This window comes from Aquarana catesbeiana, linkage group LG12 (genome assembly GCF_042186555.1).
Source record: "Aquarana catesbeiana isolate 2022-GZ linkage group LG12, ASM4218655v1, whole genome shotgun sequence".
Classification (NCBI taxonomy): Eukaryota; Metazoa; Chordata; class Amphibia; order Anura; family Ranidae; genus Aquarana; species Aquarana catesbeiana.
Genome location: NC_133335.1, coordinates 29490832 through 29514830, shown reverse-complemented (window position 1 = coordinate 29514830; position 23999 = coordinate 29490832). Strand labels below are relative to the sequence as shown.

The window sequence follows — 23999 nt, the reverse complement described above, 5'->3', positions numbered from 1 at the left end:
TGGCTCTGCCTTTTGGGATAGCCACTGCACCTCGAGTGTTCACAAAGATCTTGGCTCCTCCTCTGGCCAGATTAAGGGCTCAGGGTATAGCTGTCATAGCATACCTAGACGACCTGCTCTTGATAGACCGGTCGGTAGCCTCTTTGAATGGAAACTTGAGGACCACGGTCAGGTATCTAGAACACCTGGGTTGGATCCTCAACTTAGAAAAGTCTTTCCTAAAACCAGTAAGAAGACTGGAGTATTTAGGTCTGATTATAGATACAAGCCAGGAGAAAATATTTCTACCCCAGGCAAAGATCACTGCTTTGAGAGAGCTGATTCTGACAGTAAGGACCAAGAAGGGTCCCTCAGTCCGCCTTTGTATGAGGCTACTAGGGAAGATGGTGTCTTCATTCAAAGCAGTTCCCTATGCTCAGTTTCACTCAAGAATGCTGCAACACAGTATTCTGTCGACCTGGAACAAGAAGGTTCAGGCATTAGACTTTCCGATGCACCTGTCGCATGCGGTGCGTCAGAGTCTCAATTGGTGGCTCATACCCGAAAACCTGCAGAAGGGGAAATCCTTTCTACCGGTTACCTGGACGGTGGTAACAACAGATGCCAGTCTGTCAGGTTGGGGAGCAGTTCTGGAACAGGCTGCGGTCCAAGGGGTATGGTCCAAGACAGAGAGGACCTTACCCATCAACATTCTGGAGATCCGGGCGATACATCTAGCTCTAAAAGCCTGGACTATCAGGCTACAGGGTTGTCCGGTCAGGATCCAGTCCGACAATGCCACAGCAGTGGCTTATGTCAATCATCAGGGAGGCACCCGGAGCCAAGCTGCTCAAAAAGAGGTGAACCAGAGATGCATGTGCCATGCATATCGGCAGTTTTCATCCCGGGAATAGAAAATTGGCAGGCGGACTATCTAAGTCACCAGCAGTTACTTCCAGGGGAATGGTCTCTGCATCCCGACGTCTTTTGGGCCATATGCCAAAGATGGGGGGTTCCAGATGTAGATCTCTTTGCATCCCGATTCAACAAAAAGATAGACAGATTTGTGGCAAGGACAAAAGATCCTCTTGCATGCGGGACGGATGCGTTGGTGATTCCGTGGCATCGGTTCTCACTGATTTACGCATTCCCGCCTATTCTGCTACTACCACGACTCCTTCGCAGGATCAGGCAGGAAAGGAAGTCGGTACTTCTGGTGGCCCCCGCTTGGCCCAGAAGGACTTGGTATGCAGAAATAGTAAGGATGACGGTAGGTTCCCCGTGGACACTACCGGAACGCCCAGACCTGTTATCTCAAGGTCCAGTGTTCCATCCTGCCTTACAAACGCTAAATTTGACGGTTTGGCTATTGAGACCCACGTTCTGAAGAGTCGTGGGCTCTCAGGTCCTGTCATATCTACCTTGATTAATGCAAGGAAGCCAGCTTCCAGGATGATTTATCATAGAGTCTGGAAGGCTTATATAACCTGGTGTGAATCCAGAGGTTGGCATCCCAGGAAATATGTCATAGGTAGAATCCTTGATTTTCTACAGATGGGATTAGAGATGAAGCTGGCCTTGAGTACCATCAAGGGCCAGGTCTCTGCTTTATCAGTATTATTTCAGCGGCCACTTGCTTCGCATTCTTTGGTCCGAAACTTTATGCAGGGGGTGATGCGTCTTAATCCTCCGGTTAAAGCGCCCCTAAACCCCTGGGACTTGAATTTGGTCCTGGCTGTGTTACAGAAACGGCCTTTTGAACCAATAAGTCAGATTCCTTTGGTCTTGTTGACAAGGAAATTAATTTTCTGGTGGCCATCTCTTCTGCTAGAAGAGTATCAGAATTAGCAGCTCTTTCCTGTAAGGAGCCTTATTTGATTATACACAAGGATAGAGTGGTACTACGCCCTCATCCTAGTTTTTTACCGAAGGTGGTTTCTGATTTTCATTTAAACCAAGACATTGTTCTACCTTCCTTTTTTCCAGATCCCTGTTCTCCGGAAGAGAGATCTCTACATTCGTTGGATGTAGTAAGAGCAGTTAAGGCCTATCTAGGGGCAACTACTCAGATCCGCAAGACGGATGTTTTGTTTGTGCTGCCAGAGGGTCCCAATAGAGGACAGGCAGCGTCAAAAGCTACCATTTCTAAATGGATTCGACAGTTGATCATTCAAGCTTACGGTTTGAAACAGAAGATTCCTCCGTTTTCAGATCAGGGCACATTCCACAAGGGCTATTGGTGCTTCTTGGGCAGTGCATCACCGGGCCTCTATGGCTCAAATCTGCAAGGCCGCAACCTGGTCTTCAGTTCATACATTCACCAGATTCTATCAGGTGGATGTGAGAAGGCATGAGGATATCGCCTTTGGGCGTAGTGTGCTGCAGGCAGCGGTACAGGGTCCTCAGGTCTGATTGCACCCTACTTGGTCGTGGTTCCCCCCCCTCAGGTAGCATTGCTCTGGGACATCCCATCAGTAATTACTGTGGCTCTGTGTCCCGTGATGTTCGAGAAAGAAAATAGGATTTTTTAAAACAGCTTACCTGTAAAATCCTTTTCTTTCGAAGGACATCACGGGACACAGAGGTCCCACCCCTCTTCTAATACACTATATTGCTTGGCTACAAAACTGAGGTATCCCTGCAAGGGGGAGGGATTATATAGGGGGCTGAACTTCCTGATAGGGTGTGCCAGTGTCCAATCACCAGTGATACCTATATAACCCATCAGTAATTACTGTGGCTCTGTGTCCCGTGATATCCTTCGAAAGAAAAGGATTTTACAGGTAAGCTGTTTTAAAAAATCCTATTTTTTTCTTCTTTGGTACATATCTGGTACTAAGCCATCAGTAGCAAATCCTTTAAGTCCGGTAAGTTGCGAGGTGGGTTCTCCTGGAACTGTAACATCCCAAAATTGCTCGATTGGATTGAGATCTGGAGAATTTGAAGACTAAGCCAACACGTTAAACTCATTGTTGTGTTTTTCAAACTGATTTAGTATGTTTGCCCACTAACAAAAAAATGATCAGTCTATAATTTCAATAGTAGGTTTATTTTAACAGTGAGAGACAGAATAACAACAAATCCAGAAAAACACATTTCAAAAAAGTTATAAATTGATTTGCATGTTAATGAGTGAGATAAGTACTGTATTTTTTGGCGTATAACACACACTTTTCCCCGCTAAAAATAGAGGGCAAATTGTGTGCGTGTTATACGCTGATATTTTACCTGTGCTGCCTTGGTGGGGAGGGGGGGGGCGAGCACCGCTGGATTACACAGAGCGGAGATCTCCTTTTTACTCGGCGGCCACTGTAATACCTGGACTGGCTCCTATGATAGACGTCACACGTCCTGGCATTGGACCAGTGTTCTGTCTATCATATGAGTCGGTCCAGGAGGCAGGACTTCGTATCACAGTGGCCGGCGAGTAAACAGGAGATCCCCACTCTGTAATCCGACGTCTCTGCATTGATGGGCAATGGTGAGGCTGCAGATGGGCACTGATCAGGCTGCCTTGATGGGCACTGGTCTGGCTACCTTGATGGGTAGCCAGGGCACTGGCCCTTATTTTGCTTCAAAGTTCTCTATTTAAAATGTAAGTTTTTTTCTTTCCTGAAACTTCCCTCTTAAAATTTAAGGTGCGTGTTATATACCGATAAATACGGTATTTGATCCCCTATCAATCGGCAAGATTTCTGGTTCCCAGGTGTCTTCTATACAGGTAACAAGCTGAGATTAGAAGCACTCTCTTAGGGTATGTTCACATTGGAGGTGGTTTGAAAGCTGAACTTGCACGATTTCAAACCCGCGTTTCATTGCGGGTTTGGGTGCCATTTGAAAGACCTGTGTGGGTTCATGCACAGATCTCTATTGAAATCGCCCCCAAAGTCGCCAAAAGTAGTGCAGGAACTACTTTTGGAAATCGGTGTGGCATCGCACTGATTTAGACAGTGCCGTTGCCTGCAATAGGCTGCGATTTGACATGTCAAATAGCCCCATGTGAATGGGAGCTTAAAGGGAGTGCTCCTAATCTCTGTATAAGACACCTGTTCACAGAAACAATCATTCAGATTCCAATCTCTCCACCATGGCCAAGACCAAAGCTTTCCAAGGATGTCAGGGACAAGATTGTAGACCTACACAAGGCTGGAATGGGCTACAAGACCATAGCCAAGCAGCTTGGTGAGAGGGTGGCAACAGTAGTTGTGATTATTCGCAAATGGAAGAAACACAAAATAACTGTCAATCTCCTTCGGTCTGGGGCTCCATGCAAGATCTCACCTCGTGGAGTTTCAATGATCATGAGAACAGTGAGGAATCAGCCCAGAACTACACAAGATAATATTATCAATGATCTCAAGGCAGCTGGGACCATAGGCACCAAGAAAACAATTGGTAACAGACTACGCCGTGAAGGACTGAAATCCTGCAGTGCCCGCAATGGTCCCCCTGCTCAAGAAAGCACATGTACAGGCCCTTCTGAAGTTTGCTGAAGAACATCTGAATGATTCAGAGGAGAGCTGGGTGAAAGTGTCGTCAGATGAGACCAAAATCAAGTTCTTAGGCATCAACTCAACTCGCCGTGTTTGGAGAAGAAAGAATGCTGCCAAGAACACCATCTCCACCGTCAAACATGGAGGTGGAAACATTATGCTTTGGGGAGTTTTTCTGCTAAGGGGACAGGACAACTTCACAGCATCAAGTGGATGGACAGGGCCATGTACCATTAAATCTTGGGTGAGAACCTCCTTCCCTCAGCCAGGACATTGAAAATGGGTTGTGGATGGGTATTCCAGCATGACAATGACCCAAAACACACAGCCAAGGCAACAAAGGAGTGGCTCAAGAAGAAGCACATTAAGGTCCTGGAGTGGCCTAGCCAGTCTCCAGACCTAAATCCCATAGAAGATATGTGGAGGGAGGTGAAGGTTCGAGTTACCAAATGTCAGCCTCAAACCTTAATGACTTGGAGAGGATCTGCAAACAGAAGTGCAAACAAACAAAATCCCTCCTGAGTGTGCAAACCTGGTGGCCAACAACAAGAAACGTCTGACCTCTGTGATTGCCAACAAGGGTTTTGCCACCAAGTACTAAGTCATGTTTTGCGAAGGGGTCAAATACTTATTTCACTCATTAAAATGCAAATCGATTTTATAACTTTTTTGAAATGCGTTTTTCTGGATATTTTTGTTCGGTCTCTCTCTGTTAAAATAAATCTGCCATTAAAATTATAGACTGATAATTTCTTTGTCAGTGGGCGAATGTACAAAATCAGCAGGGGATCAAATACTTTTTTCCTTCACTGTAGTTGATATGTGTCGAGTAACATCCACATGAATGGCAGGACCCAAGGTTTCTCAGCAGAACACTGCCTAAAGCATCACACTGTACCCTGGTGCCATCTCTTCCCTGGGTAAGAGACACACGCACCCAACCATCCACATAATGGATGACCTATAGAAAACGTGATTCATTAGGCCAGGCCACCTTCTTTTATTGCTCTGTGGTCCACTTCTGATGCATGCCCATTGTAGGTGCTTTTGACAGTGGACATGGGTCAGCATGGGTATCCTGACTGGTCTGCAGCTATGCAGCTCCATACACAACAAACTTCAATGCCCATTTGTTTCTGCTTTTAACATATCAACTTCAGGGGAAATATTTACTTGCTGCTTAATATATCCCACTGGCTTTCAGATGCCATTGTAACAAGATAATGAGTGTTATTCACTTAACTAACCTGCCAGTGGTCATAAAGTTAAGGCTGATTGCTGTATATTTCCACTGTGAAGGGCAATTGAAAGGACAAGTGAAACCGAACCTTGAGTGTTAATGCAATCCAGCAAATACTGCATCTGTGCTTAGTCAGAAGGTCCAGTTAGTTTATTATAATGGGCTTCACACAACTCTTCACAAGTGCAGTGGGTAGGTGTGCTTCCTGATTTCTGTGCTTTGTAACGTCCCACTCAGATTATTTTCTGTACCTCGTCATTGTTATACAGCATAGATCATGGCAGTTGTTTACTCTTGTTACACACCGTTAATACATGATGGTGTTGCTTTTTTCATAGCAAAAAGAAACTATGTATGATATACGGAAAGTGGACAGAGTGCTTGTGGAGTATAGATCCTTTTACGTATGAGGCTTACAAGAAGTCAGAAAAGAAAGGAGGTGAACCGAAGAAAAGTAAACAGGTGAGACCTATTGTCATTACGAAGGCTGAGAATTGAAGACCACCAAGACTCATTCCAAAAACAGAGCAACTAGCCACATAGACACCTCCTCAGAACTAAATATTTCACACAGACTTTCGGAAAGCATACGTTAGAGCAAATGGGCAACTAGATACATCCCCTGGACTGAGAAAGGGGGAGAAGGCCACCAAGACTTATTCCAGGGTTTGAAAAGGAAAGAATAGATCAACTAGATTAACTTCAGAGGTGAGAGGGGGGCTAGACCATTGAGACTCACTCTGGTGTCTAAGAATTAAAGACTTGACCACTGGGACTTATTTGGAGACTATGAACTTAAGACTGGACTACTGACAAGTAGGGATGAGCCAAACACCCCCCGGTTCGGTTCGCAGCAGAACATGCGAAAAGGCAAAAAATTTGTTCGAACTTGCGAACACCGTTAAAGACACGAATGTGAAAAATCAAAAGTGCTAATTTTAAAGGCTTATATGCAAGTTATTGCCATAAAAAGTACTTAGGGACCCAGGTACTTCCCCAGGGGACATGTATCAATGCAAGAAAAAGTTTTAAAAACTTACGTTTTTTTTCGGGAGCAGTGATTTTAATAATGCTTAAAGTGAAACAATAAAAATGAAATATTCCTTTAAATATCGTGCCTGGGGGTGTCCTTAGTATGCCAGTAACATAGCGCATTTTTCCCGTGTTTAGAACAATACCACAGCAAAATTACATTTTGAAAAAAATTTTGAAAAAACGGCATGGGTCCCCCCAGCCCCCCCCCCACAGTCCGTTACCAGGCCCTTAGGGTCTGGTATGGATATACCGCACCCAAATTTTAAAAAAAATGGCATGGGGGTCCCCCAGGCACTATATACTCTGAACAGCAGTATATATACTATACGGCCTGCACTATATACTCTGCAGAAAATTGGGCCTTAGGTGTTGGTGTTACCAGAACACTGTAAGCCCTCAGTTATTCTTGTTGGGCGCAGGAACGGGCCCTGCTGTGAAATAGTTAAGAATTGTAATTACATGCCTCTGTTAAACACGGCCAGGAAAATTGAGCCTGTGGTGGTGCCACAACACTGTAACCCCCTCACGGATACTCTTGTTTGGTGCAGGAATGGGCCCTGCTGTGAAATATTAGATCAAAAATTGTAATTGCATGCCCCTGTTAAACAGGAGCAGAAAAATTGGACCTTGGGTGGTGGGTGCCCTAAACCAAAAATATTGTTGGAAGCTAGCATCATCAAAATTGAAGATAGAATAGATAGATAGAATAGGATGGTGAGCATAGGTAGTCTTCAATGGATCATCTATAGCAAATTCAATCAGTTGCATCAGCATCAGGTGCTTGATAGCTGCTGATCCAAGACTGATTCATTTTTATGAATGTGAGCCTATCAACGTCTGTGGACAGGCACACTCTTTGATCCGTTACAAACCCTTCAGCAGCACTGAATGTGCACTCAGAAAGCACGCTGGATGCAGGACAAGCCAGTAGCTCAATTGCATATTGAGCAAGTTCTGGCCAGTGGTCCATTCTCAAGACCCAGTAAACCAGTGGATGCTCTGATGGAAAGGTCTCCCAAGTCTGCTCTTGCCCCTAGATATTACTGCACCATGTAATGCAGACGCTGGCGATGGTTGCTTGAACCGATCAGACCTTGGCACTGAGTACTGAAAAAATAGTTTAAAGGCATCGGTCAGCCGGCCACCTTCTCCACCGCTCTTCCTCTGACTGAACGAAGCCTCAGCAACATGTTGTCCAGCACCAGGAAATTGTAACTTCCCAGGGTCTGGAAATGCGTTGCACAAACCCTTCTTCAAGGCCTTTTGAAGATGTTTCATCCTCTGCTCCCTCTGCGAAGGCAGGATGAGTTCTGCAACCTTACCCTTGTAACGTGGATCAAAAAGGGTTGCCAGCCAGTAATGATCCCTCTCATTGATACCACAAATCCTAGGGTCTTTTCGCAGGCTTTGCAGAATCAGGGAGGCCATGCAGCGTAAGTTTGCAGAGGCATTCGATTCTGAGTCCTCTGGGTCACTAAGGATCACATAATCTGTAATTACCTCCTCCCAGCCTTGTACAACTTCTTGGGTTTCTGGGGACTGAAAACCATCCCTTGAAGACTGCTGCTGAGTGTTATCCTCTACATCCATGCTGACACAATCCTCCTCCTCTTCTTCCTGTGTGTTTGGGGGGCCCGCAGGAATGCTATCTGTATTAAAAGGGGGCCTTGAGAGGTAAGGAAGACCTCCCCTTCACCCGCTGTTCGGCCTCAAGTGCCCTGTCCATGATTCCATTGTCGCTGCTCACCATCCTTGTGGCCTCCTCAAATGGTGACAGGACAGTGCATGCATCCTTGATCAGTAGCCACTGGCATGGCGAAAAGAGGCCTAGCTCCCCTGACCCTGTCCTGGTGCCATACTCTCTCACAGATACTCATTGATGGCCCTCTGCTGTCTGTGCATCCGCTGCAGCATTGCCAACCTTGAGTTCCACTTGGTGGGCATGTCACAAAGGAGGCGGATGGTGGGCAGGTTGCATTCCCTTTGAATGTCAGCCAACCGAGCACTGGCATTGTATGACCGGCAGAAATGACCACAGACTTTTCTGGCCTGCCTCAGGAGATGCTGTAAGCCTGGGTACCTGCTCAAGAACTGCTGTACCACCAAATTCAGGATGTGTGCTGAACATGGGTTAAGTGTCCCTGTCGGAGGGCGGAGAGAAGGTTGGTGCCATTGTTGCATACAACCATTCCTGGCTGAAGCTGGCGTGGCGTCAACCACCTCTGAGCCTTCCCCTGCAGAGCTGACAGAATCTCTGCCCCAGTGTGGCTCCTGTCCCCTAGGCAGATCAACTCAAGCACCGCATGGCATCTTTTAGCCTGACTGCTTGCGTAGCCCCTTGAACGCTTACAGAGCACTGCTGGTTCAGAGGACAAATCTGCAGAAGAGGCCATAGAGGAAGAAGAGGAGGAGAGGGTGGAGGAGAGAGCTGTAGCAGAATCACCACTAGCGTTTTGGAGGCGTGGTGGCAGAACAAGCTCCAACACTGAAACCTGTCCTGCATCCTTCCCAGCTGCCAGCAGAGTTACCCAGTGCGCCGTGAAGGAAAAGTAACGTCCCTGCCAATGCCTGCTGGACCATGAGTCAGGGGTAATATGCACCTTACTGCTGACCGCCCTGTCCAACGAGGCCAAAACATTGCCTTTCACATGCCTGTAGAGAGCCGGAATGGACTGTGAAAAGAAATGGCGTTTTGGAACCTGCCACTGAGGTACAGCACATTCCACAAATTCACGAAAGGAAGCAGAGTCTACCAGCTGAAAAGGCAGCAGTTGCAGTGCTAGCAATTTGGCCAAGCTAGCATTTAGACGCTGAGCATGTGGATGGCTGGGACCAAATTTTCTTTTTACGGTTCAAAAACTGGGGTAGGGAAATTTGCCTGCTAAAATCAGATGGTGGTGTACTGCTAGCAGATTGGCTGCAAGTACTTGGAACACCTATTGCTATACCTTCATTCCTCTCGGTGCAGGTTTTTGAGACAACTGGAGGTATAGTAGGGTTGGAGATCCTAGATGAGGGGCAAGGAGAAGTCTGCCTTTTTCTTTGATGTGTTGCTTTTAAATGCTGTTGCCAACTGACTGCATGGCAGGTCATCGTATGTCTTGTCAAGCATGTGGTGCCCAAGCAGCTGCTGTTCTGGCCACGCTTGATCTGCTTCAGACATAGGTTGCAAACAGCAACGGTGCGATCTGCTGCACATGTTTTGAAAAAGGCCCACACCAAGGAACTTTTAAAAGTCAGCGGGGAGTCAGCAGTGCCCTGCACCTGCGGTGTGATGCAATAGGGTGGCTGCCCTTAAGCTGCCCCTAGAGGACATCCTGCCTCATTGGAGTTGTGCCTCCTCCTCTCAGGCACCCAAGTACAGTCAGTGACCTCATTATCCCCTCCCTCCTCGTGACTGGAGCAAACTTTACAGTATGCTGCAGCTGGGGGAACATGACTGCCAGTTACTTGTCCTTCTTGGGCACCCCCTCTTTCTAGGCTCACGTTACTCCCTTCCTCAACCTGGGAACTAACAACGGAGCCTCGAAATCGCTGCGCATCCTCCAGCAGCATGTACTAAATACCGTGGTCGAATAATTCTAGGGACTCCTCCGTGCATGATGGTGGGGCTACAGAAGGGGGTTGATTTACTAAAATGGAAGCACTCAGAATCTGGTGCAGCTGTGCATGGTAACCAATCAGCTTCTAACTTCAGCTTGATCCATTAAGCTTTGACAATAAAACCTGGAAGTTGATTGCTATCATGCACAGCTGCACCAGACTTTGCACTCTCAAGTTTTAGTAAATCAACCCCAAGGAGTGACTATGGACAAGGAGCCGGTGGAATAGGCCACTTTGGCAGCTACATTGGAAGGCAAACTACTCTGAGCCTGGGTGACAGAAAATGAGGAGGATGAGGACGGCTTTGTTATCCACTCCACCAACTCTTCTGCATGTTCTGGCTCAATAACCTGGCCAGCAGCAGAAAAAAAGGACAAGCATGCCCCAGGGCCACCTGCAGAGGATGCACCATGTCCACGACCAGCACTGTTGACTGTAGACACAGAGGCTGCTTGCCCTCTTTTAGTGGCCTGTGAGCGTCTGCCTCTCCTTGGTGGCCTACCGGACATGATGTATATTTTGTTTTGCAACACCACACTACACTGTATTAGATACTGTGTACGCCACCTGCACTGTATTAGCAACTGTACTATGGCTGCACTGTATTGTGTACTGTGTACACCACCAGAAGTGTAGTAGAAACTGTACACACTGTACTAGATACTGTGTACAACGGCTGCACTGTATTCTATACTGTGTACACCACCAGAAGTGTATTGGAAACAGTACACCACAGAATGCACTGTAGATATAGGCTACACTGGATGCAGAGTGTGTGTGTGTATGTATATGTGTGTGTATGTGTGTGTGTGTATATATACATACACACACACACACATACCCTGCATTTAGCATAGACTATATATTTAGTGTTTACTCTATATTCAGGCAGTGTGTGTGTGTGTGTGTGTATGTATATATATATATATATATAATATAGTGTGTGTGTGTGTATGTGTATATATATATATATATATATATATATTAATACACTGCCTGCGCTGATGCACTGACTGAATATAGAGTAAATACTGAATATATAGTCTATGCCGGGGATATGCAATTAGTGGACCTCCAGCTGTTGCAAAACTACAAGTCCCATCATGCCTCTGCCTCTGGGTGTCATGCTTGTGGCTGTCAAAGCCTTGCTATGCCTCATGGGACTTGTAGCTCTGCAACAGCTGGAGGTCTGCTAATTGCATATCCCTGGTCTATGCTATATGCAGTGTGTGTGTATGTGTGTGTATGTGTATATATATATATATATATATATATATATATATATATATATATATATATATATATATATATATATATACATACACACACTGCATATAGCAGACCTCCAGCTGTTGCAGAGCTACATATCTTATTTATATATATTTAGACTGACTGTATATGTAGGTGTGTGTGTGTATGTATGTATATATATATATGTGTGTATATATATATATATATATATATATATATATATATATATAATATAAATTAAATACGCTGCCACTAACTAAATAACCTGCCTGCTTAATCTAAATCAAGCTATCTCTCTGTCCACACCAACAACACTACACATGGCCGCCGTGTAAGAAGCCTTATATAGTGTGGGGCGTGGACTTGGTCCCTCTGAGCCATGGTGCCTCTGGCCAATTATGGCTCTCTTAGCAGAGGGCGCTGTGATTGGCCAAAGCATGCAGGTCAGGTGCATGCTTTGGCCAATCATCATACAGCAATGCACTGCGATCTCGCAGTGCATTATAGGGGGGTTCCGCGGCGCACAAATTTGCCGCTAACGCCCCATAATGTTCACTCCTCGGTGAACACCCGATGTTCCACCCGAACATCAAGCTCATCCCTACTGACAAGTACAAAAGGAGGACTTAGACGCACACTTGGGACTAACAAATTCGAAATTCACCATTTAGTCTTTGTTCCAAGGCTAAGATATCAGGTCTAAACAATCTAGGCAACCCTCACTCAAGGTAAGTATTAAAAACTAGACCATCTAGAGGCATTCCAGGGACTGTGAAGCAATAAGGAGATCACATATAATCAATCTGAAGTTTATGAAATAAATAATAGTTCATATTCACTGTTGGGGGGGGTGCTGAGAAGTGAGTAATAGAGTTAGCAAAGTCATTGCTAAAGGCTGAAAGGTCAACACTAGACCAGTTAGACTAATTCAAGGGGTGAAGACTCTCAGGGCTGAGAAATAAGGTTATGCTACTTAAAACCCAACTCCAGGCGCCATGCCCATTCCCCTTGTAGCCCCTGCTGACTGTATTTTTTAAAAGTTATAATTGTTTTTAAACCTACCTTTTCTGTAGTCTTATGTCCAGTCCTGTGATGCCACAAAGGTCCTCTTCATCTTTGTCTCTTCTCTAGGCAGGATGGTCCCTACTGATGCAGAGAGTGGCACTAATGAGATGACTTCAACGTCACTCTCTGCACCAGTACACAGTGAATGAAATGCGTCGTAGTGCCCTCACACTGGGGGACATTCAACCTGGAAGACTGCTGACATCTTGTGGCCAAGAGGCATTACTGTGGGGGACAGCTCTGAATTACAGATGAATATTGCAGCTGCTTTTGAACTTTTATAAAAAAAATGAAAGTTTAAGCTCACTTCAAGGATTGAGATGCGAGGGCTGAACTACTTAGAGATATCTTCAAGGCTGACTTGCCTAGAGATATCTTCAAGGCAGCGAAGTAAGGAATAGATTATTCATTTTCTCTCACACCTCATTGACTATAGAATGAAGAAACTGTGAATCCAGACAGTGACGAAGCTGATGATATGCCAGAAGTCCATGAGACTGTGCAGGTCATACCTGGCAGTACCCTTCTATGGCGGATCAGTAACCGACCTTCAAACTCCTCTCAGGTGAGCACAGAACCTTTATTTCATTTTTTATTTTTCTTATAATATTAATTTATCATTTAAGAGTCACTCATAATTGGAACTCTTTTTTTTTTTAGCTGTACTACAATACTAAATAACAAATCCAGACTTTGTAAGTGTGAGTCTACATTTTCTAACACTCTAACTTTTTTCCTCCCAAGATGTACAATTTTACCCATTTTGCTGTGGCTCTTAATGAATTAGACAAAGACATGTTGGCAGTATTGGCCCCTACGGACTGCCGGTTAAGACCCGACATCAGATACATGGAAAGCGGGGATCTAGGTAAGTGTCTGGGTTGGTCACCTCTCTCATTTCTGCTGGTGTGATGCTGTTAATATTGTAGCGCCTTGGTTATGCTGCAGTTAGCATGGGGTTAGTTGTTTTGTTTTTGTATGAGAATTTACATCTTTCTATTTTTTTTTTTTTTTTTTTTTCAGATCAGGCTAGTAAAGAGAAGGAAAGATTAGAAGAGAAGCAGAGGGCATCCAGAAGGGAACGAGCCAAAACAAATGAAGAATGGAACACAAGGTATTGCATTCACAAATACATGCTGTGATTTCTGACTGGAGGCCTTAGCCTGCCCAAGCTTTGAAGATTGCTGGCTAGTTTGCGCAGCCCGAACGCAAGTTAGAGCAGCCTTGCAATCTGTAGATTAAGGCCTTGCTTCTGTATGCTTACGCTTGGCTATTTCCGCTAACCTCGGTCAGAATAAGGTTTTTCTTTTACCACTTGCCGACCGCCCTATAGCACTTTTTACTGCTACATGCACTTAATGTCCTCCGCACCCACAGATCGTTGGCAATACACAGAGAACTGAGCTATGCCTATGTAAACAAGGCATATCTCCATTCTGATGCGGGGGGGTGGGGGGGGATGGATTCTATGTTCCTGCAAAACAGAAACTAAAATCCATGTCTTCCTCTTGTAAAAGTAGCACACAAGCCGATTAGAGCCTCAGGCTCTGATCATATGCTTCATAAAAGAAAAAAAAAACCCTGTTGGAACCCTGCATGTAGATTAGGGGCCGGCCGCATGGATTAGTGGGGCGGTGTCTCTACGCCCCGTATGGACGGGCCGCCACTGCATTGGTGACAGTCTGGTGAAAAGGGACACAAGTCATCATAGACCAAACACACGTGGACTGCTATGACCTATTCATCTAAAAATGCTAGTTGCACTGCTCTTTGCCGAATGTATAACCAGGAAACCGGCACATTTTATCACTTAATTTTGAGATGCCCTAGGGTACAAGGATACTGGACACAAGTTGTACAATTTCTACACAATACAATGGGCTGTCCTCTTGCACTGCACCCCAAACCTTGCTGCTTGGGATATACCCAGAGCCAAATATGAACAAGTTCACTAAAATCTTTCTAAATGAAACACTTTTTTCTGCACGGAAAGACCCGGCAAGGCCATGGATGAGAACTAATTCACCTGAGTTCAGTACATGGGTAGCAGAAGTGAATAATAGCTTGCCATATAAAAAAACTCATATACAAGCACAGAGGATGCCCGTCAAAATATAATAAAATTTGGGATAGGTGGCTACAAGCCGCAGAAACCCTTAGTTGGCAAGGCAAACCTTCCTTTTCGTACCCTAAATACTGCCCTCCACCAGCATTTTTGCTATTTAATGGAAACTGAGTGATGAGGACACATACGTCAACAATGTACCATGATTACTGTTACTAATATCTTTTCTGTTATATGTGTAAATGCGTGTCTCAGCATGTAGTATAATATATACGAGATATCTGTTAAGAGATAACCGTCGGTAAGATTGTCAGTGCACATTTGACATTTCTTATGCATATTTTCTATTTGTAAATTGATATTTTTGTTACAATAAAGATACCGTATATACTAGAGTACATTTTTTTTGTGCTGAAAGTGCCCCCCTCGGCTTATACTCGAGTCAAGCACTTTTCTGCAGCAAAAAATGTCATTTTACAAACCGACTTTGGGTCCCCATATCTCGGGGTCACTTGGTGCTAGGAACCCCAAATTTGGTGTGCAAACCCAGTGGAACTAGTAGCACAACATATTCAAAGCCGGGGTTCCTAGCAGCATGTAGCCTCGAGATACGGGGCCCCAAAGTCGGTTCGTAAAATGTAATTCTCTGCTGCAGAAGTGCTTGACATTTTCTGAACGGGGCCCCAAAGTCGGTCAACTGTGTCCATCTGCAGCAATGTCATTTCGGGACCGTTTGGGTCCAGAGACCCCAAATTTTGGTTGCAGCTAGGGGGCATCTAGGAACCCTTAACTACCGAGTTTAAAGTTCGGGGGACCTATGGCTGCAAATGGGCACAGTGAGGCATGCAAATGGGCATTGTTGACCCTCTTTTCCACTTACAGTAGCTGCGCATTTCTCACCCTAGGCTTATACTCGAGTCAATAAGTTTTCCCAGTTTTTTGTGGTAAAATTAGGTGCCTCCGCTTATATTCGGGTCGACTTATACTCGAGTATATACCGTACTGTTCAAAGTAAAAAAAGAAAATGCTAGTTGCTTGGCTGTCTATTGCTTCAGTAGTCACCATCTTGGAACAAGCTTGCAACCTAATCTGCATACTTGCTCCTGGTCAGTAGTTTAAGCAGCTGGCATTTTCAGAAGGAGATCACCAGCCCGTGTATTATTTCTCTCCAAGATCAGATTGCTGTGAAGAAGGATTTATTTCTGTGTCGTCACACTTTTCACCTGTTGTAGCCTCTCTTCTCTTGTATGTTGATGTCTGCCTTCTGTTTTGTAACCCGCTCCCTCTCTCTTCCAGGTGGTTCACACAGGGAACTAACGTGCACACTAAGACCGCAGACTGGATCTACACAGGAGGATACTTTGATAGAAACTTTACAGACTGTCCCGACATTTATTGACACTTCCTCCTTCCTTCTCCCCTCCTCCTTCCTTCCCTGGACTCCTCATATCTGACCTAAACACCGTGTCGCCATTTGCACCGGAGCTGCGGCTCGCTAACTGTGTCTGTGGGGAGCGGGTGTACATTTAATTATATTTATAGATGTATATGCACCTCCTTATTTTTTTTTTCTTTTGGAAACATTTTAGGAAACGTTATTGTTCAGCAATCAGGGAATTAATTATAAAACTATTTTTGGTTGCCAAAAAAATAAAATGAAAGCATGGGTTTGTATATGCCAGCGTACATATCTGTGTATAAGGGCGCACAGGTGTCAAATTGTAGCCAGCAGTACGGAAACCTTTAATCATTTCTGTGTAGTCTTTTTTTAGTTTTTGTTTTTTGTTGTCTTTTGTTAATGCTAATTTTAATTTTAGGACATGTTTTAAGTGCCTGTCTGTCACCCTGTCCTTCTTAGATGGTAGCTCCAGCTGTTGGGGTGGAGTCTTGTGCATCATAACTAACTTTCCAAAATGGATATTTTAACTTTGAATATTCGTCATTGGGTTGAATTGACAATTGGCTTCTGTCGCCTCTCTCACTCTAGAGGTGGGGTCTCCGCACCCAGGTTTGCGGCTCCACCCACTGCCACTATCATTTCTTTGAGGGTCTCGCTCTCATAGCTACTGGAAGAGGGAGACACCATGGCCATGCTGGGAGGCTCAACTGGAAATTTCAAAAAAGAAATTTCATTTCTAGAATTTAAAGATACTTGAGGAGTACAGTACTTTGACCCACCAATGTCAACCCATATTTAAAATCAGTTTTGAGTGGGCTTTGGCAACCTCCTTGCTATACAAGTGATGTTTGGTGGTACTATGACAAATGATGTAAAGAGATCTGTACAGAGAGAATGGGGTTGCTATTAATGACCTCATCTTGCTTATTGCTCTAATTGGAAACAAGCAAACAGATCAGGTATTCAGACATCACTGGTTACACACTTGTTCTGGATAACCCAAGCTAAACACACAGTTGGAATGCAAATATTTTAAATATTTGAAAATTTTGTAACATTATTTGGCCACTGCCACCCTGCATGGTCAGGATAGTGGCACCACTCTTGCAGATTTGTGTGTCCGCTGCCTGCTCATTCCGTTGTTAAAAAAAAAAAAAAAAAAGCAAAAAACCTTTTCACATTGCTTATGTCCTCTCAGGGCTCTCATCACCTTTAAGCTTGCCAAAATGCGTCCCCCAGTGCCTAAAATATGTTGGATTGGCAATGCAGTAGGGCCTAATTGGTTTGCAGTGCAGATCCTCCCAGCCCGAATCCTGCTGTGCAGGGAATTGTGTGAGGATAAAAATGAGTTAGATTTTAGGCCATTGCAGTATCTTAAGATACATTTCATTTTTTAATGATTGCTTAGCTGGAATCAAAGGGTATGTGTGTGTTTGTATTTATATTTGCCTGAATGTTTCACCTGAATGTTTGAATTAACTTGCACAAAATTAGGAAGGAGTTTTGGATGGACTGAGGAAGGGTTGCAGTATCTGTCTGTTTTATTTTGTACTGCTTTAATTGTCACTGTTGCAGGGACGGAGAGTGAGGGCAGATCTAAGCTTTCACAGTCGTCACCAGAATAAGGCGTGAGGGCACCTAATTGGAACATGTGTTCTGGTGACATCCGGTAAAGGTGGGAATTCCCCTCGCTTTCTGGAGGTTTCCATTGTGTCAATAGGACAAGAACTGTAGGGAAATCTCCAGTGACAGGGGTACTAGCACTAGCCCTAACCCTAACCTGCAGATTACCCATGGATTTCTAATGTTTGTACTCATTTCTCTGTCTTCGGGATGGACAGGTCTTTGGACCCAGGTAGTCAGCGTGCCTAAATAAATTACTGCTGGTTTTTGGGGAATTTTTTTTGCTGTTTTTAGCTTCTTTTTTTTTAATGAAAGCACAAGTTCCCTCACTCCTTTAGTGAGCCTGCTGTCCCTGGTTGCTGAATTGTACAGTCATTTGGCCATCCTTCTCCCCTATACTTTATTGTACTATTTTTAGTGTACTACATTTCCTTGACTGATCAGTTTTAGGCCTCATGCACACAAGACCAAGCATTTATGCGTGCTTCCAGGCGACAAGAGTTTGGGCGTTAATTCATTTAATCGGCCAGAATAATCATTTATTCTGGCCATTGAAATTCATTAATGCTCAATCGCTAAACGTGCCTAGCGTTTAGGCATATTTAGCAGCGTCAAGCGTTTTTTCTGCCAAAATGCTGCTGTTCCTGTACGCACTGGCAGTGTTTTGTTTTTGTTTTTTTCCCGCCTCTAAAAGCCCCTGCTACTAAACGCTGCTAAAAGCTTATGTGTGCATGGACACATAGGCTAACATGAAGGGGAGTTTAGAGGCAGGGGAAAAAAAAAAAATGCCAGATGCCCCTAGCAGCAGCTGTAAAAAGTTCAGTGTGTATGAGGCCTTAGACCTGCATATTAGAGCTACTGAACGCTCCTTTCAGCTCCAAGCCCCAGTCGTTTATTGATGTCTTAATCCATGGACATTTAATGAGATGTGCCCATGTACTTTTTTTAGACAAGAATGAATGCTCTGGTGCAAGAGTCAATGGAACTTAACAGCTGCTTCATCCAAAAGTAAAACAGGCCTACAAGCAGTACCTTTTTTTTTATATGTTTTCCTAAATAGATCTTCTGTATAAGTCCTCCTACCAGGTTCCTAATATCTAATATGCTCAGAGCACTCCTGTCTAACCGCTGGCTGGTATTTATTCTTGTTTACACGGCACACACTAGTAACAACCTCATGCGTACTTCACGATTACTCATGAATATATTTGCGATTAATAATTGGGTGCAGTATGGTTTTATAGCCAGCAGGATGTGCTGCTTAAATGGGCAGTCTACTCTATGACTTTGTCAGTAGTATAGATAGCATCCCCTGCTGGCTGAAAACAGGTACTGCAGCTATATTTGATTTCCAGAGCCAATGTATGCTTATTTTGTATAACGTTGTCATTAAAATAGATGTCTGTTCCTATAAATTTAATTTCAATCTTCAAAGTGTGTTGTGATGGATTGGATATGGTTTTGTACCACTGATTAATTTGAGAGATGGTTGTTTAATGGCCTTGTATTTTGTTTTATTGTTGATGTTCTTTTTTCCCCTGGGTTTAACACAGGCAGCCCACAATGGTCTACAGGACCGGATCTAGAAGGGTGCTGGGTTGGGCTGTGCCCCTCCAGATTGTAGTTGTGCCCCCCAGGGTCTCTTGGAGTGCATCCACTGATCTGTCAGCCAATCCAGTGGGGGGATAATTAATATGAGGTGGGAACATTTTGTGTAAGAGGAATCTCTGATGTGGAAAGTTGATGTAAGGGGGCACTCTGATGAGGACAATTGATATAAGGGGGCAACTCTGATTAGGGACCCTAATGTAAAGTGGGATTAGTTTAAGGACTCCTGATGTAAGAAGGGACTCTGATAAAGACATCTGATATAAGGAGGTGCAGATTCTGTTTAATCATCCTAATCCAATGACTGCCTAATGCACACTAGCATAACCTATTTACTACCTGTCAGATGTTACTGCTGGGGTCATAACTCATGCTACAAACTGTCACTCAGTGTTGTCTTTATGCCCCCTGACTTTTTTTTTAATTAGCAATTTTTACTCATTTTTTCCACATAACAATAAAAAAGAGTATCAGACAAAGGACATCATATAAAATCTTTAATCAGTAGTCTAACAAACACATATAGCTGGAGGATATGCATAAGTCACAGTAACCAAACCAACTACAAAAAACAATAATGGTTTAAAGAAAAGAAGCAAAGCAACCGGTCTAGCTGCGCAAGCTCAAGCAGTTGGGCACTGTTCCTAACCAGGTCAATTAAAATTCAGCCGGGCTCAGGGACAGCACCCAAGGCACCATATGATGTCTAAAAAATGTTGCTTAGCGGAAATTGGCAACTAACAAACTGGAAGAAGTAAAGAGAGAAAGAGGAGAGTGACAAAGAAAGGGAGATAGAAAGGAACCCGAGTCTGTCATTCCCGGGAGTTGGAGCACACCACCACCGCAGACAGTAAAGCATGAGGACTCTTCACGCAGATGCCAAGGCCTCCAGATGGCATTGTGTTGATCGACTGTGTCGGTGAGGCGGGCTTTCAGTGACTCCATAATCTCCACGTCCTTAATCCTAGCATATAGCTTAATAGGGGACAGGGGGAATCTGCTTTTTCCAATGGAGAGCCACCAAACACCTAGCCGCCATTAATATATGGCTTGCTAACTTTTTAGCAAGTTTAGAGCATTTAGGTGGGAGTAACCCTAGTAAAAAGACCTTGGGACCGAGCGGGGAGATTCAAGTCTAATAATCTTTGAAAGAGGTCCTGTACTGACTGCCAATAGGAATGTAGTGTTTGGCACTGTCAGTAGATGTGGCACAAGGTGCCAAGGTCCTTGCGGCATCTCTAGCAGCGATCTGAGGCTAGAGGATATATGGCTTTGAGGCGGGAGGGAGTCATGTACCAAAAATAAAGTACTTTGTATGTATTTTCTTTATAAAGAGTGCATATTGAACTCTTGGCAGCTTGGGACCAAATAATCTGCCACTGAGGCATGCAGAACTCCTCCCCGATGTCCTGTTCTCATCTAAGCAAATAACGGTGCTTACCTAGGGTTTCCGTAGGTTATACATTCAATAGTTTATAAATATCAAAAATTAAACCTTTTTGGGATGGGCCCCCAAGGACAAGTCTTTCAAACCGGGATAGATTGGAAAATTGAAGGTTAGGTGCAACAGACAAGGCACAGTGGCGAATCGGGATATGGCCATAAAACGCCTCTTGTGGAAGATCATGATTTTCGTGGAGATCCTCAAAGGACCACAATATTCATGAAGCGGGATTCACTAAGTGTCCAAAGTTAAATACATTTTTCGACAGCCAGGAGGAAATCATCTGGGAAGTGAGGCTATCTGGAAACCTGGGGTTGTATAAAAAGGCAGTCAATAAAGATACTTCAGATGGAAGGGAGTATTTGTGTCTCAGCTGTTGCCAAATATTGCGTAGTAACATCATGGTGTATAGTAGGGAATAAGGATGAGCTCAGGCGTGTTCACATACGGCACGTGCAGAGCCCGCCAGGAAGTCGGCACTGCGGAGCGCTAATCGCAAGCAGTGAGACATTGTCCCGATGCACGGCTGCAGAGATCGGGAAATGTCTCGCTGCCTGTGATTAGCGCTGTGCAGTGCCGACTTCCTGTCGGGCTCTGCACTTGCCGTATGCGAACACGCCTGAGCTCATCCTTCGTAGGGGACACGTCTACATCCGCATTCAGAGCAGATTAGATGGATCGGGGCTAACCATAATTTGTCTATCTCAGTCCAGCGATTATACGCTGTCAGGGGTACCCAGGATGCAATGGCTTTTTAGTTGAGTGGCATGATAGTACCGCAGGAGGTTGGGAAAGGCCGCCAAACCTCCATCATTTTTAGAGGCAAAGAGCACTGAGTTACTTTTTCCATGGAGTTTATAGTTCCACATGAAATTTAGAAGGTCTGCCTGTAGGTGTTTGAGTTGGGATGTGGGGACCAGAATTGAAAGGGTTGTAAAATAATATAAAATCTTAGGCGCCTGACTTTTTTTTTTTTTAATGCACCTCCAAATCAAATAAGCTAAAATCGGCCCTGGTGAATTACTGTGAATAGGCTAATGTTCCAACTATACTTATACGTATAGTTTGAGACCAGTTGAAAGTGGTTCCTTTGCACAGCTAAATCCCTCAATGGGGATTGAGCATGACCTAAGCTTTGAGTTGTATAGGGAAGGGACGTTTCATTAGCTCATAACCCTTTGCAATAGTTGCTATAGACTGGCCTGATAGCGCACAGCTCCAACAACTCTGATCATACCCTCCTGTCAGAGGTTGGTACAAAGTATGGAAAATGAAGCCATCCGACCAAAACTGAAATGTTAAGGACAATTAACCCCATAGCTGTCCTATACGATCTCCCAATCTCACCGCATGACTTGCACACATTTGCCTTTCCTCTGTAGTCTAGAAGTAGAACTGATATATTTTTTTGGATGACACACATACAGATTCTCTATACAAAATCTCTAGAAAATAATTTTTTTTTTCAAAAATACCAAATACATTCTTCCTGTGAACGGTACCCTGTACTGCATTATATGTTTGCATATGTGTATATAATGTGTGTATGTATATAATCCTATATACACTACTAAATCGGTCATATTTTTGTAGCTATGTTCAAAAAGCAGATAAGCGGCTGCTAGCCCACTGATACGTTATTACTTTTTTTTTTTTTTTTTTTATAAGAGCTGTTTTGTGGAAGCCTATTTGATAAGATGTAAACAGCGATGACGTGAAAAAAGTCTATAGCTTATAAGAGAATAATTCAGATTGCTTTAGGCTGCTGCACTCTGTTCAGTAAAGCCCTCTGCTTTCAAAGATGAGACATGGGACTGTAAAATAAACAAGTCCGGTCGGCTTTGAAGCCTGCTGTTGCAGATTTTAAAAGAACCTGTCAGCAAAGAAATATGAAAAGTGCCCTCGCTGATAGATTTTTCAAGGTGCTTGTTATCCATCCTTCTCGGTTTGGCGCTCTCCCAGGGCAAGCATATGCCCTGGGAGAGCTCCATATTTGTGTTCCAGGTTAACGACTCGCTAAACATTGGCACAAATATAAGAATGACGGCCCTGTAGCATGTACCGCCAAAAAAAAAGTCAGTGAACACATCTGCTATATTTTAGTGATGATGAGACTTTAAGGACACAAGGTCAGAGTATTTGGTCATGCATTACTTTAAATTGTTATGCTGCTGTTGTTTCTACATAATATCAATGTAATGGTAATATCGACATGACTAGATGCTTATGCAGGCCATACATGGGTCGAATTCCGAACAAATTTTCTTTTGAAAATCAGAAATTTCGTGTGTTTTGTGATCTGATGGTGCCACCACTGATTTTGAAATTCAGCCAAACAAGCCTTCAATTTCACAGAGAGAATTTTCGTGGCTGGGAATCTTCATTTCTTTCCAGGTCACAGCTCATGCGAATTTCTTTTTCAATTATATTTCTCACATGATTCTCCCATAATTGATTAGAAATTATTTTTATGACATGTCCCACGTGTGGAGGGGGGAGAGGTGTTCTCCCTTCTGGTGCCGCAGTGCGCCAGGAGGATGTGGGAGCTGGGACCCCCTAAAAATATGGTATCCCCCCCCCCAGAAAAAATGATATGCCAAATCTGGCATGTCAGGGGGTCACCTCCCTTAAAGCGGAAGTTCCATTTTTGGGTGGAACTCCGCTTTAAGCACGCTTCTAGCAGGCTTTCAACAAGCTTCAAGAAGTTGCTGAAGCCTGCTAGCCGTTTTGTTTAAAGTGGCGGTCGACACTCCCATTAGGATTTGTGTTCAACATTTACAAACTGAAGTTGAATGGTACTTTAAAAGCTTCAACAAAGTTTGCTGAAAGCTCTGCAAATGCTTTGTCAAAGCTTGCTGTTCACACTGCTCTTAGACCAAATGAAACCTGTATGAAATGGGCCAAAGTATGAAGGATGGCATTGCTGACCTCTGAATACCTGGCTGTCATGCAGGTCTAATGGCTGCATGGCTTTTTGAATCGCAGACCTGGAACAAATATGCAAATGAGAAGCTCTGACATATTCTTATCTGCTTTCCCGTTCAATGACTTGCTTGAGGTAGGCAGGCAGCTAGTGTTTTTAGAAGGAGGTCGGCAGTGGTGGCCTCCTTTATGTTATCCCAGTACAAGTTTGCTTTAATTGTCAGTTCGCTGCATCCAGAAACGGTGGCAAAAGGAAATCAATTTCTAGAGAT

At 44.1% G+C, this 23999-nt stretch overlaps 1 protein-coding gene across 2 annotated transcripts in view; it reads left to right on the top strand.

Moving 5' to 3' along the window:
• Window positions 1–19187, top strand: part of OSBPL2 (oxysterol binding protein like 2) — a 196433-nt gene extending 177246 nt beyond the window's left edge. For both annotated transcript variants that reach the window (XM_073607517.1, XM_073607518.1), the window contains exons 10-14: window positions 6051–6174; window positions 13103–13231; window positions 13411–13534; window positions 13690–13780; window positions 16028–19187. In XM_073607517.1, the coding sequence (XP_073463618.1) occupies window positions 6051–6174; window positions 13103–13231; window positions 13411–13534; window positions 13690–13780; window positions 16028–16130 (571 nt within the window). In that variant the 3' untranslated portion in view covers window positions 16131–19187. The remainder of the gene's footprint in view (window positions 1–6050; window positions 6175–13102; window positions 13232–13410; window positions 13535–13689; window positions 13781–16027) is intronic.
• Window positions 19188–23999: the final 4812 nt, after the last annotated feature.